Source organism: Engraulis encrasicolus, chromosome 10 (genome assembly GCF_034702125.1).
Source record: "Engraulis encrasicolus isolate BLACKSEA-1 chromosome 10, IST_EnEncr_1.0, whole genome shotgun sequence".
In the NCBI taxonomy this organism is placed as follows: Eukaryota; Metazoa; Chordata; class Actinopteri; order Clupeiformes; family Engraulidae; genus Engraulis; species Engraulis encrasicolus.
This window is the reverse complement of record NC_085866.1, coordinates 13,865,089-13,877,496: the sequence shown is the minus strand read 5'-3', so window position 1 is coordinate 13,877,496 and position 12,408 is coordinate 13,865,089. Positions and strand designations below refer to the sequence as shown.

Genomic DNA, 12,408 nt, shown 5'->3' with positions numbered 1-12,408 from the left:
TGTAAACAATGTAACAATGCAATATAATGCAACAATGTACGTATGCCAGTGTGAACTTATTATTAAAAAATAAATTTCAATAATAATAATAATTATAATAATAATACAATTTATGATTTATCGTTAGTTTTCGTAGTCAAAAGTATTTTCAGTTGGTGTGACACAGCATTCATAAACCTTATATATCCTGTTATATCATATGTTATATTATGTAGGAATTGCGCTAATAAACAAATTAGCTAGACAACGAATTACACCTGTTTGTCCCGTGACGCACACACCTGTAGGCCTATGCACCAGTCATTCAGCTTTCACACGGCCGCTAGCCTAGTTTTATTCTTCACACGAAATCAGGTAAGGCAGCCTATACAAGGATGGGCTTTTCTGTATTTTCGTGGTTTGTATAATATCAGCTTCAAACACAAAATGTTTGAACGCACAATTAATGTTTCTTACAAGCCTGAGTGTTGTAATCAAAACAATAGTGTGAGAGAGCCAGCGCCACTAGCCCAATAGCATTCAGACCTCAGTGTTTCCCACACCTTGAGGAAACTATGGCGGCCCGCCATAGTTTAAATTTGGCCGCCATAGTTTCCGAAAATGTAAAAAAAAAAAAAAAAAATGTTTTTATTTTTTTTTTACTTTTTTTTATTTTTTTTTTTTTATTTTTTTTTACGATTTCCGTTTTTTAAAAAAACGATTTGAATTACAATTTCCTTCGCATTTTCCTCCTGGAGTAAATACATCCTATAGAGAAAACTACAAGTGCTTGAAAGACAGAGGGATCAAAAGCCTAGTCAAGTTGTTGTAGTTAACTTGGGTTTGGGAGCAATAAAAAAAAAACCTTCAGAGAAGGGACAGTTGGGATGAGTTTACTAACACTCCCCAGGCTTTGTTTTACAGTTGTAATGAGTTAGGTGACAGGCCTTAATTGACAAGGCAGAGGAGACATCGGGCTGCATATAGAAATTAATGTGTAATGAATGTGAATATACATAAATGTGTAATATGTTGTTCAGCCCTTTTAATGGGAGGAATTTTGAAAAACTGGCCCTGTGACCAGCACCCCTCATGTAGAATGTGTACGCCTATGTGTGTGTGGGGAAAAGGCATAGTCTACCCTCTTAGAACTTTTTGTTTATGCGTTAACAATTTCACAGTAATCTTAAAATTCTTATCTCTGCTCCTATTTTGTTTTATTATTTTTTTCATTACATAGACCCCTGCATGTGTATTATGTAGCCTTATTTCTCAAAATATAAATGGCTGAAATGTAGGCCTAGGCCTATAGTTTCTCCATGCGCCAATGTCATACTGTACTCATTGTTGTGACATTTTGCATTTACACTGCGCAAATACCCCCCCCCCTCCAAAAAAAAAGGCCCGCGTGAAACCCCCCCCCCCCCCCCCCCCCCACGGACAAAAAAAAATCCCGGCTGCCCCCATAGTTTCCAAAATTTCTGTGGGAAACACTGGACCTTCATCAAAGGTCAACATTAGGCCACTTCACAGCTAATGTTAAATTAAGTTCAAGTACTTTACTATCATGCTATTGTTGTTGTCTGTTTAGCAGCTGAAGGCATTACCTCATGGTGCGCATGCTCCACTACCGCTTCTCCTTGCGCCTGAAGGCCCTGGCGTTGACCTGTGCCCTCTTGGTCACACTGCTGCTGGTGGCACGCCAACGGGTAGAGGAGGACACCTTGGCCCCAGTCCCCTGGCCCCTAGGTCTCCCCAGGACACATGAGTGGGTCAACGCCTTCCTCCGGGACCGGGCCCAAGCCACCAACAACAGCATCTCCTTCCAGATTGTGCCGCCTCTCAAGCTGTCCTCCTCCTCAGAGGCCGCTGCTCCTCTCTGCCCCTCAGGGTTTTACACCAGGCATGAGTTGAGGCCTCATCTGCCCAGGCCTCCAGAGCAGCCGTCCAGCCCGGGAGCCTACGGCCTAGCCTTCGTGCCAGGGCACCTGAGTGCAGAGGAGCTGAGGGAGAGGGAGAGAGGTCTGAAGACGCACTGCTTCAATCAGTTTGCCAGTGACCGCATCTCTGTGCACCGCGGCCTGGGGAACGACACACGCCCACCAGAGTGAGCTCAGTCAGTTCTGTTGCGTATCTTGTCCGTGAATCAAACAATCAGTATCATTTATATAACACATTATCATACAAAACAGTCCTATCTTGTACAACTGTCTTCGTCCAATGCTGTGAATTTATGTAAGTCACTCATCTTGATTGTGTTAGTGGCTGCATCTCCCACAAGTCTCACACTGGATGGAGTAGAATGCACACACTTGAAAGTCAGAGGGTGAAATGACATTTAGTCATTATACTGCTAAATGCTGGAGCTAGCTTCCTGTTCAAATTAGGACTGCCCCAACAGTGTCATGTTTTGAAAAGAAATTCAAAACGGCTTTATCTTCGTCTGCCTTCAGTTAAGGTTAGTTATCTACTCTCTCTTTGCTTTATACTCTAAAATGTGTTTCTTCCCTCTTCTCTGTCTTTCATCTCAAGGGCATTGAATGATGGTTGTGTTTGATAATGTGCTATATACAAATCTTGCTATTTGCTATTTAAAAGCTTACAATCAGCCATTGTTGTTGGTTTTTTTACAACCCTTACACTTTTTCCTTTTTGACACATGATATAATGCCTAGGTTTATGGACAGTGTAAAATAAAAGGGGTTCGTGTAGTTTCTTAAGCTTACAATCCAGCCACACGGTTCGGTTGTCATTCTGCTTCTATGTTGCCAGGTGTGTAGACCGCTTGTTCCGCCGTTGCCCTGGCTTGCCATCCACCAGTGTCATCATCGTGTTCCATAACGAGGCCTGGTCTGCACTCCTGCGCACGGTGTACAGCGTGCTCCACACCACACCTGCTGCCCTGCTCCGAGAAATCATCCTGGTGGATGACGCCAGCACGTTGGGTGGGTGCTGCTGATGTGTGATGATGGGTGAGGGAAGCCAAAGGGGTCAGCTGTCCCGGGCTCAGGTAGACATTAAGGGCCCAGAATTGGGTCCTCATTACATTGAATGTATTGGGTGGGGCGGCCCTTTCCCATGACTTTGTCCTAGGCCCAGCCAAAGCTGTCAGCGGACCTGGGTCGTGGTGTTTTCTGTGGGCTGTCTTGTGGATTTCCTATTATTGCATGTTAATGGAGTAGTACACCATCATATTAAGGTCCTTTGTACATCCTTTGTCTTCTGAGGTCTTTAATGACTAACAATCTGAATATAGGCGAGTACATCTATGCAAAAAAAAAGACCTAGCCCCAAAAAAATTGATACAAAAGGTTTTTCAAATGATGTTGTTACCTCTAACTGTCCTTAATAACATACTGAAAATCTGACTTCAGGAAAGGTGTCATTTTCAAGATCAAAGTTTTTAAAATAAAGGTTACTACATGATAATTACATTGGCATGAACTAACATGTTTACAGGATCTGTTTGTTTGGAGTGCTGTTTGGGTGGATAAAGACACTACTGCTATGATAATATCCATGTGCTGTTTGTCAGGGCACATCATCAGTGATGAATCATGGTGTCACTAGGTATTTTGGGTCTTTCAGCAGCTGAACTGAACAGACAGGAGCCACTACATGTGTAAGTACAGGGCAAGGTGAAACGGTTGGTACAGGAGACAGACAATGTCCTTAAAGGACATAGGGCTTTAGCATAGCTTTCGGGTAAGCCAGAGTAGGGCCTGTTGTAGCTTCATAGGCAAGGGTCAGGGCCTTGTATTCAATTAGGGCATGAAAAAGAGGACATGACTGGGAAACTGAGGCTATGTGGTCAGAGAATGATAGATGGTCATCAACAATGACACCTAGATTTCTTGTGGCCTTATTTGAGTCAACAGTAGCAGAATCCATATTGAGCTCGATATCATGGCAACCTAAATCTTTGGCTGGGATCACTAGCAGTGCATTTGGGCGAGGCTCAACTGTAGGTTGCATTCCTTCATACTTGTGGATAGTTCAGAGAGGCAAGCGGAAATGTGTGTGACCGTGGAGTCATCTGGCACAAAGTAACTGTGCTTCATCGGTGTAACAGTAGTATGAGAAGCTGTGAGAACAGATAACATGGCCCAGTGATGTGGTGTACATGGCAAATAGGAGTCCCAGCACCAGCCCTTAGGACACCTCTGTGGAGAGGCTATGATTTGAGGACAGCTGACCTTGCCCTTGATACATGCTAAGAATGATACCACCAGACTCAAATAATGTCTGGAAGAACTTGAGACACATACAACTCAATTATTTATCTAAGAGAGATGTTAAATAATCATGTTTTGAAAAAAAATGCTAGCTGGTGTGTCTGCACAAAGATTTTTAGATTTACTACAAAACAAAAAGAGATGTCCATAATCTCTTCTGAAGATATCTTCTGGCTTACTAGAAACAAAATAAAAGAGTAATTTTGAGCTTGGCTTTTTCAGATTTTGAGGTTTTGCATTTTGAAATTTAATGCATATTTAATTAGATATAGTCCAATTACCATATTAAAACATAACATTTCAGAAAACTTGCAATACATTTTTTTCTCACAAATATGTGAGTAATCACCGGATTAAGTTTCATGGTGATTTCGGCAAGCTATTTTTTTTTTTTGGCCTATTCACTTGGAGTGTCTCTTGACCCTTATAATAAGCCTATGGCAATCATGTTGAAAAAACTAATTTCCCAAAGTCCCAAATTTTATTAGATTTTTAGTATGTCATTTAGCAGGTCCAATAGTAATAGAATCCATAAAAAAACCTTTTGTATCAATTTTTTTGGGGTTAAACCCTAAATGTACTCGCCTAATAATGCGTATTCACTCCATGGAGAAAAAATGATGGAGGTTGATCATGTTTTCTGAAAATAATAAACAAATGTTCTTCTCTATGTACTGTATTCCCCATGTTTTTTGTTTTGTTTTTTTGTTTTTGGTTGGCGTAGAGTTTTTAAAGGAGCCTTTGGAGCAGCATTTTCAGGCTCTGAAGTTGGTGCGTGTCCTCCGTCAGCAGGAGAGGAAAGGGCTGGTACCTGCCAGGCTGATGGGGGCACGGGAGGCGCGCGGAGAGGTCCTCACATTCCTGGACTCACACTGTAAATATATACCTCCTCCCACACACATATTCAGCCAATTTGGCAGGAAAAGAACTGGCACTGGTTGTGCTATTCGTAAAATGGCAAGATAATGGTCAATATGCCCCGAAAAGGATGAATGCCCCCTATGCCATTTGAATTACTTTCCATCATGCTTGATGGTATACCTTTGAAACATGCATACCTCTGCTCTGTCAGGATTTTATCGAGGGTGTAATAAAAGCAGGCTTAGCCAGTAATGGTAAGAAAGTGATTAATGACCAGGGAGGTTTTGTGAGAAACATCTGATGCTATGCTTTTGCATGAGGTGAGAGCCCATCAATGGCTGAAGTGCTCTGGAGCAAAGGACCTAACCCAATACTGTTCCAGGAACTGTAACCAATACCCTGTACCCATATAACTTTAAGTCACTTAAAGGGGTATGCCACTATTTTGGGGCTTAATAAAAACATCTGCAAAGTGCTAGTGCTTTAACAGTTGAAATACAGTAATTTGCTGCAGAAGTGCACCATAAAAAGTCTCTATACTTTAAATGCTAAAATTGATAAGTACTGCTGGTACTCTGGCCTGGTGACCCACTTCAACCACTTCAACAGTGCAATATGACCTACAGTAATGTTTGAAAAAACATTTGTGGCTGTATTTTGTTTCCCATGAGGTGAGTGTTTCCACGGCTGGCTGGAGCCCCTGTTGGCACGTATCGTGGAGGAGCCCCACGCGGCGGTTAGCCCCGACATCGCCGTCATCGACAAGGACACACTGGAGCTCAGCAGGCCCAATCCCACCGCACAGGCTTACAACCGCGGCAAGTTTGACTGGAGCCTGACCTTTGGTTGGGAGCCAATACCCAGCCGGGAGAGAAAGAGTCGAAAGGATGAGACCTACCCAGTAAGGTGAATGAACCATATAGAAGGGAAGAGAAAATGATGGGCAGTCATGGGTAAGCGGTTAGGGCGTCAGTCAGACCAGCCCAAAGGTTGCTGGTTCGACTCCCGACCCACCAGGCTGGTTGCGGGAGTAATTAACCTGTGTTCTCCCCCATCCTCCTCCATGACTGAGGCACCCTGAGCATGGCACCGTCCCACCGCACTGCTCCCTTTCGGGTGCCATTGGGGGCATAAATGCAATTTTGTTGTGTGCAGTGTTCACTTTTGTACTGTGCAGTGCTGTAGCCTAATGCATACATAAATAAACTACAAAGTACATGCACTAACAGAATGGCAAGACAAATTGCATACAAGTTTACAGTAAGTAGCTGAACTAAACAATTAACGTGCCAAGAATCTGAGAACTATACTTAACTGCAGAGCAGGTTGACACAGTGTCACAGGGCAACCGATATGTGTTCCTGTTTAAACGTTTAGGCTTACAGTACTACTTCAAATACATTCATGCTGTTTGTGTTGTCTTCCAAGCATTCATTTAGCAAAGTCAACATGCAATGCATCTTGACAGCTCTATGGAATCGTATGTGTGAAGCTGCAGTTAGTCATGCCAGTGTAGTCATCAGCATACAGTCGACCTAATCAGTGCAGTGCCGGTGATGTTTCATGCAATATAGGTATAAAATCTGGGCTCCGCCGAGGCTCAAGCGGTAGGGCACTGCACTGTTACGCTGGGGACCTGTGTTCAATTCCCCACCCGAGGTCCTTTCCCGATCCTCCTCTGTGTCTCTCTCCAACTTGCTTCCTGTCCCACTCTTCACTGGCTACGTGTACATGATGTTTTTAAGTCGGATTTAATAGATCAGATTTAAGTAGATCGGATTAAGAGTTATTTTGCAACGTGTATACATGGCACTTTCACTTAAATGCGATTAAACGTCTGGGTAAAATAAAGCATTGCGATTGGACTGAGGACGCACATGCTGAGCGAGCCAAATAAGGCGTGGGGGCGTGGTCGCTAAACCTTCATGACTACCAGGGCAAGTGCTAACCTTCTGCTAACCTTCTGCCCGAAAATGAATGCCTTCAGTCGGACACTGAAAGCTAGGGTCATCCCCTATGGCCTGGTTCTTTAGCTTACCCACCTAGCTTAGAAAAACGAGTGGTCAAATGGTAATGTGGAGTAACTTTCTTATGCTTCATTACTTCGTGGGGCACTTTTACATCAATATATGGAAGCCACAACATTTATAGTCGCTTATGGACTTTAAATTAAGCAAAACTTTCATGTGAAAATCAACAGGAAGTGCCGCCATGTTTTTCTCACTGGCGGTCTCTTGGCGCCATCATGTGGTCAACGAGCATGCGTGGAACGACTGGATTTATTGTAATTCCGAATAAAAGGTTACATGACAGAGGAACGTGTTTAATCTGATTTAAAAGAGGAATAAACCACCCACTTTAATCGGACTTAAGTTTAAATCGGAATAAACTTAAATCCTGTTCGGTAAGTGTTTACATGATATTTTTAGAGTGGAATTAAGATTTAAAGTGAGTTAAATCAGATTTAAGTGTCTCATGTAAACGCAGAGACTGTCCTGTCTAAATAAAGTTGAAACCCCCCCAAAAAACGTGTTTTATTATTTTGTATTAAATCTGCCCTTACAGGACTCCAGTGTTCGCTGGGGGCCTCTTCTCGATATCAAAAGCTTTCTTTGAGCATATTGGAAGTTATGACGACAAAATGAAGATCTGGGGAGGAGAGAACATTGAGATGTCCTTCAGGGTATGTTCACTTTACTGTCCTTGAATAAAACATTTTTTCAATCATAATCGCGTAAAGAATGTTGTTTCACAGCTTCAGCTTCAGAATATCTAACAATACCTTTCATTATTAAATTCATACTTTACAGTATCAATACTGGTGCAAATGAGGGCAATGTATTTTAAAATCACATCAAATCGTAATAATACTAAAATTCTGCACCAAAAGACTTGAATGGAAAATGTCAGCAATTCACTGTTGCAATCTGGTGGTTATGCTCTGGTGGGTCGCAGGTATGGATGTGTGGGGGCAGGCTGGAGATTATTCCCTGCTCGGTGGTGGGCCACATATTCCGCACCACTAGCCCACACTCCTTTCCCGAGGGCACCGGTGTGATCACGCGCAACCAGGTGCGTCTGGCCGAGGTCTGGATGGGCGAGCACAAGAAGATATTCTACCGCATCAACAAGAAGGCTGCAGAAATGGCTCGTCAAGTAAGCCTGTCTTTGGTCAAAACATTGTGTGCAGGGCCGTAACGAGACATTTTCAAATACAGGGGTCAAATACTACGTGGTTTACCACATACTGTACATTTAGAATGCTTTTAGAAAGTTGGTTTTCATTAGTCTTGAGGATAAATGGGAGGGGCGTATAGAGACTGAATGTATCAATGTTGATCATAGATCGATCTTTCATCATAGATAAATTTGATATTTCTGAAAATACTGAGGACATGACCTCTGTGTCCTCAGTGGTAGTTACGGTCATGATTGTGTGCCAGTGCTATGCTGTCAAGGGCAAAATACACATGGCTTTTGAAAGTGAAAACTGACTTCTGCATCAGGTGCATGAAATCCTCTACATGTGTTTAAGTGCTATGCCCAAGTCGAAGACAACAACTTCTTGTTCCCAAATCCAACAAAAGCAACATCAAATACTTGATAAAACAATGAATCTGATGTTCATTGATTGAAAAACATATTTTGCACAGAGAGTTACAACTTTTGCCTTTCTCAACAGTACAGTGCTTTCCCCATGAAGCAACATGTTCTTTGTTAAAAGCAAATCCTTCAACTTACCAGTGTGTCATGGGGTTTTGCTAATTTCCATCCCTTACTTACTGTCATTCTATTTTTCTGTCTGTCTCTTTTCATGGGCCTGCTGTCTGTGGGTGAGTCAGAAGTCTTACGGCGACATTTCAGAACGACTCAAGCTCAAGGAGAGCCGGAACTGTAAGAACTTCACCTGGTACCTGAACCATGTCTACCCGGAGGCCTTCATCCCCGACATGAACCCAGCTCTCTATGGAGCGGTATGGGATTTCATTACTCCCTGTATTAACCCATTTTAGCCGAAGGCACCTGCAAAAAACAAAAAAACGGCTGCTGAATATATGAGCTAATTTTGAGAAAAGGTGCCCTCTGCCTATTAAAACCTAAATATCTTAGCCTCTGGAGCACATAAAAACATGACATAACTTGAAGGCTAGGACCCTCATTTGCATTGGAATGTGATCATTCAGCTCTAACGAAGTTTTTAATGAAAAAAAAACCCCTTAAAGCCTGAATACAACGTATGTCGCTCCAGGCGCCAAAGGTCAAACAATGTATAGTATACACGTCATCAGGCTAAAATGGGTTAAGTCATGAATAATATGATGAAAGGTAGATGTGTTGCATTGTGTTTTAGCACAGCAATGTAAAACTTAATTTGCTCCCTGATGTGACCCTTTGTGATGATGGCTTCACAGATTAAGAACCCGGGGTCGGAGATGTGTCTGGACGTGGGCCAGGAGAACTCAGGAGGGAGGGCTGTTATCATGTACCCGTGTCACAACATGGGTGGCAACCAGGTTTTAACCTTTTTTCTTGAAGCACCCCCTAACCTGTGCCCAAGACAAGCCGTGCACCCCCAACCCAAACGTCTACACGTGTATACACACTAAAAAAATGATTTAAGTGAATAATTACAATGATTCTTACTTGGGACATTAATCAATTCTTTAATGACTTTACATTAGGTCCAAAACATGTTTTAATTTTGGTCTTTATTTGGCCTAATTATAATGTTTGGAATCAGAATTTTGGTCACAACTTCAACACAAACAAAATTCTGCGCACCCCCTGAAATCTCTGGCGCACCCCCAGGGGGTGCCCGCACCCCAGGTTAAGAACCACTGAGGTAGGCTACTCTTTGGGATCCCAATTTGACACGATGTGACCAATGGTTGTGCACAAGACGCGTGAACAAGCGGCAACATGGTGCACGTCGTCTCAGCCAATCGATAAATAAGCCATAGTAAAATACAGCAAAAGCATGCAGGGGTTGAACACACCCTTTGACAACACATCACAATAGCCTCGTACAGGGTGCCATTTGTCAGAAAACCAGAAGTGGGGATATGTTTCAGATTTCATGTGACAATATCAAAACCAGAAGAGGGGACAATCCCCCCCCCCCCTACAAATCGAACCCTGGCTTGTAATATGCTTTATGATGAGCAGTATGAAAACGTGGCCAGCAATGTAATTAATTCCTCCAAAATTTGCCAAAGCCTTGGGTTTATGGCTTTTTATTTCCACGGAGATCTGGTGTGGCCTGTTTTTCCACAAAGAGGGTGGCGGCGCGGCGAGGCGATGTAGGTTGACAATTGAATATACAGCCGAGTACAGGAGTAGTTTTTGTTTGTAATGGTGCAGTCAGCTGGTTTACTTTACACTCATATGAGATAAGTAGTATCGCAGGAGTGTGAGGCAACGCCAGTCTCGGACCCGAGGTTAGCACTGAATGAAAGTGGGAGGGGACGAGGTGAGTTTTGCCGTGTCACCCTGAGTAGCCAGTGAACTGTAAGACTTGTCTGTCTGATTTGATAAAAAAAAAATCCATTCCATTCCAATGCATGTGTGCATGGTTAGTTCTAGATTCAGTTGAAACCTCACGCAAATACTTCAATGGTAATATTAGTCTGAAAGTTGTTGCCGTTTTGAGAGCAGTTGTCTTTGCTGACTGTTTTTTCTATCTATGAATTTTGAGTTTTATATTGCAATCCTGCCCATATAAACTGTGATTCATCATAAAATAAAGAACTTTGTGGTATGCAGTTAAAGCAGTGTCATTCAGGTTTAGGGTCAAACCAGTACAAAACAAAAGCACCTCAAGTATGTGTTTGGCAGGGTGTGTCCTCTTGACCACTTTATTTGATTGTGCAAGGGGGGAAAGCTTGCTACTTTTTCAAAATGTCAAACTGTAATATGCTACTGTCCTACAAAGGCCAAGCTGAAACTGAGAAAATGCCTTCAAAGCCTTTGACATAGCAAAATATCTATAACAGGACACACATTTGGACCATATGGCTTTGCCACAACATAAAGGAGGTGTAATGAAGACCTTTTTTAGTCTAAACTTTGTAGGGCAGAGCAATATAACCTGTTGTCACTGAATGGAATGTCTTTGTACGTGTTCCTCCATATTCTTCTAGTATTTTGAGTTCACTGCACAGCAAGAACTGCGGCACAGTGTAGGACGGCAGCTGTGTCTCCACGCGACCCGGACCCCATCTCCGGTCAGGGTGGACCCATGTCAATTCAGGGGCAAGGGGACAGAGGTGGCTCCACAGCAAGAGTGGACCCTCACTCTATTGTTCCCAAAGGTGATTGATTGATTGATTGATTGATTGATTGATTGATTGATTGATTGAATTAATTAATTAATCATGAATTCATTCATTCATTCATTCATTCATTCATTGCCATATTAATTAATTTACAGTGTATAGTATATATATGTATATTTTTACATATAGGGACTGGCAACATTTAAACCCTTTGTGTGGATGGTATGAAAATGGTCCTGAAATTGAGAAGTTAAAGCGCACAAGTTGCAGATACGGTGCCATAAAAACTACAAATCCCCACCATATATTCCTTACTGTGCGATTAATTTTCTAAAATGAATATGAATGAATATGAATGAATGTTTAAAGACATTTGGAATATGGTAACATACAATATGAATTATCTGACTGGTTTACCAATATATCTGTGTCCTGGTATATTCTTTTAGATGTACCTCCTGGAGAGTGCTATTCTGAAGAAGTGTTTGACCTTGGAAGGACATAAAGTGATCATGAAGAAATGTGACCCTATCAACCCCAACCAGCACTGGGCATTTACCTAACCTTATGTGTTTGCTGACATCAGATGAACCCAAAGAAATCTAACAATGACTTGGATTGTGTACAACAACTATCACAGTATATGGTTCCACATTATGGCAATTAATAAAGGAAATCTAAACTCCTAAAATCCTCTTCAGTGAAATGGATTTAACAGTAGGCCTACTGTATTTGAGTTGTCCTAACACTTATTCAGCCATAGGCGGCGCCAATGTACAGTGGAAATAATCAGCAACTTGGCCCACTTGATGGATGCAGAGAGGCTTTACTGTTTATGTATGGGATACCTTTTTGCAAATAGAACATGCCGATCAGGGCAATATTGATGTATTGTTTCAATGAACATACATTGACCACATCATTTCGAATGATTGTGTCTGGATGTATTATTGGTAGGCCGAAAGTCAATGTTTAACTTTATGCCTGTCTTGAGGAGACATGGTTATTGGCTGGGCATGTGTTCACATACCAGTAATATTTAATGTCAAAGGCATATC

The 12,408-nt window shown here is 42.1% G+C and overlaps 1 protein-coding gene across 2 annotated transcripts; it reads left to right on the top strand.

Annotated features, from left to right (window-relative positions):
- Positions 1-260: 260 nt before the first annotated feature.
- On the top strand, positions 261-12,154 carry LOC134457587 (polypeptide N-acetylgalactosaminyltransferase 6-like). 2 transcript variants are annotated; one of them, XM_063209591.1, is made up of 11 exons: positions 261-354; positions 1,571-2,086; positions 2,752-2,924; positions 4,939-5,088; positions 5,747-5,981; positions 7,641-7,758; positions 8,031-8,231; positions 8,918-9,049; positions 9,488-9,589; positions 11,216-11,386; positions 11,800-12,154. In XM_063209591.1, exons 2-11 carry the CDS (start codon positions 1,590-1,592, stop codon positions 11,911-11,913), a joined length of 1,893 nt encoding a protein of 630 aa, XP_063065661.1. In that variant the 5' UTR covers positions 261-354; positions 1,571-1,589; the 3' UTR covers positions 11,914-12,154. The 2 variants fall into 2 exon arrangements, with proteins under 2 accessions (XP_063065661.1, XP_063065662.1); XM_063209592.1 differs by having other exon boundaries at positions 294-354; positions 1,574-2,086.
- The last annotated feature ends 254 nt before the right edge of the window (positions 12,155-12,408 follow it).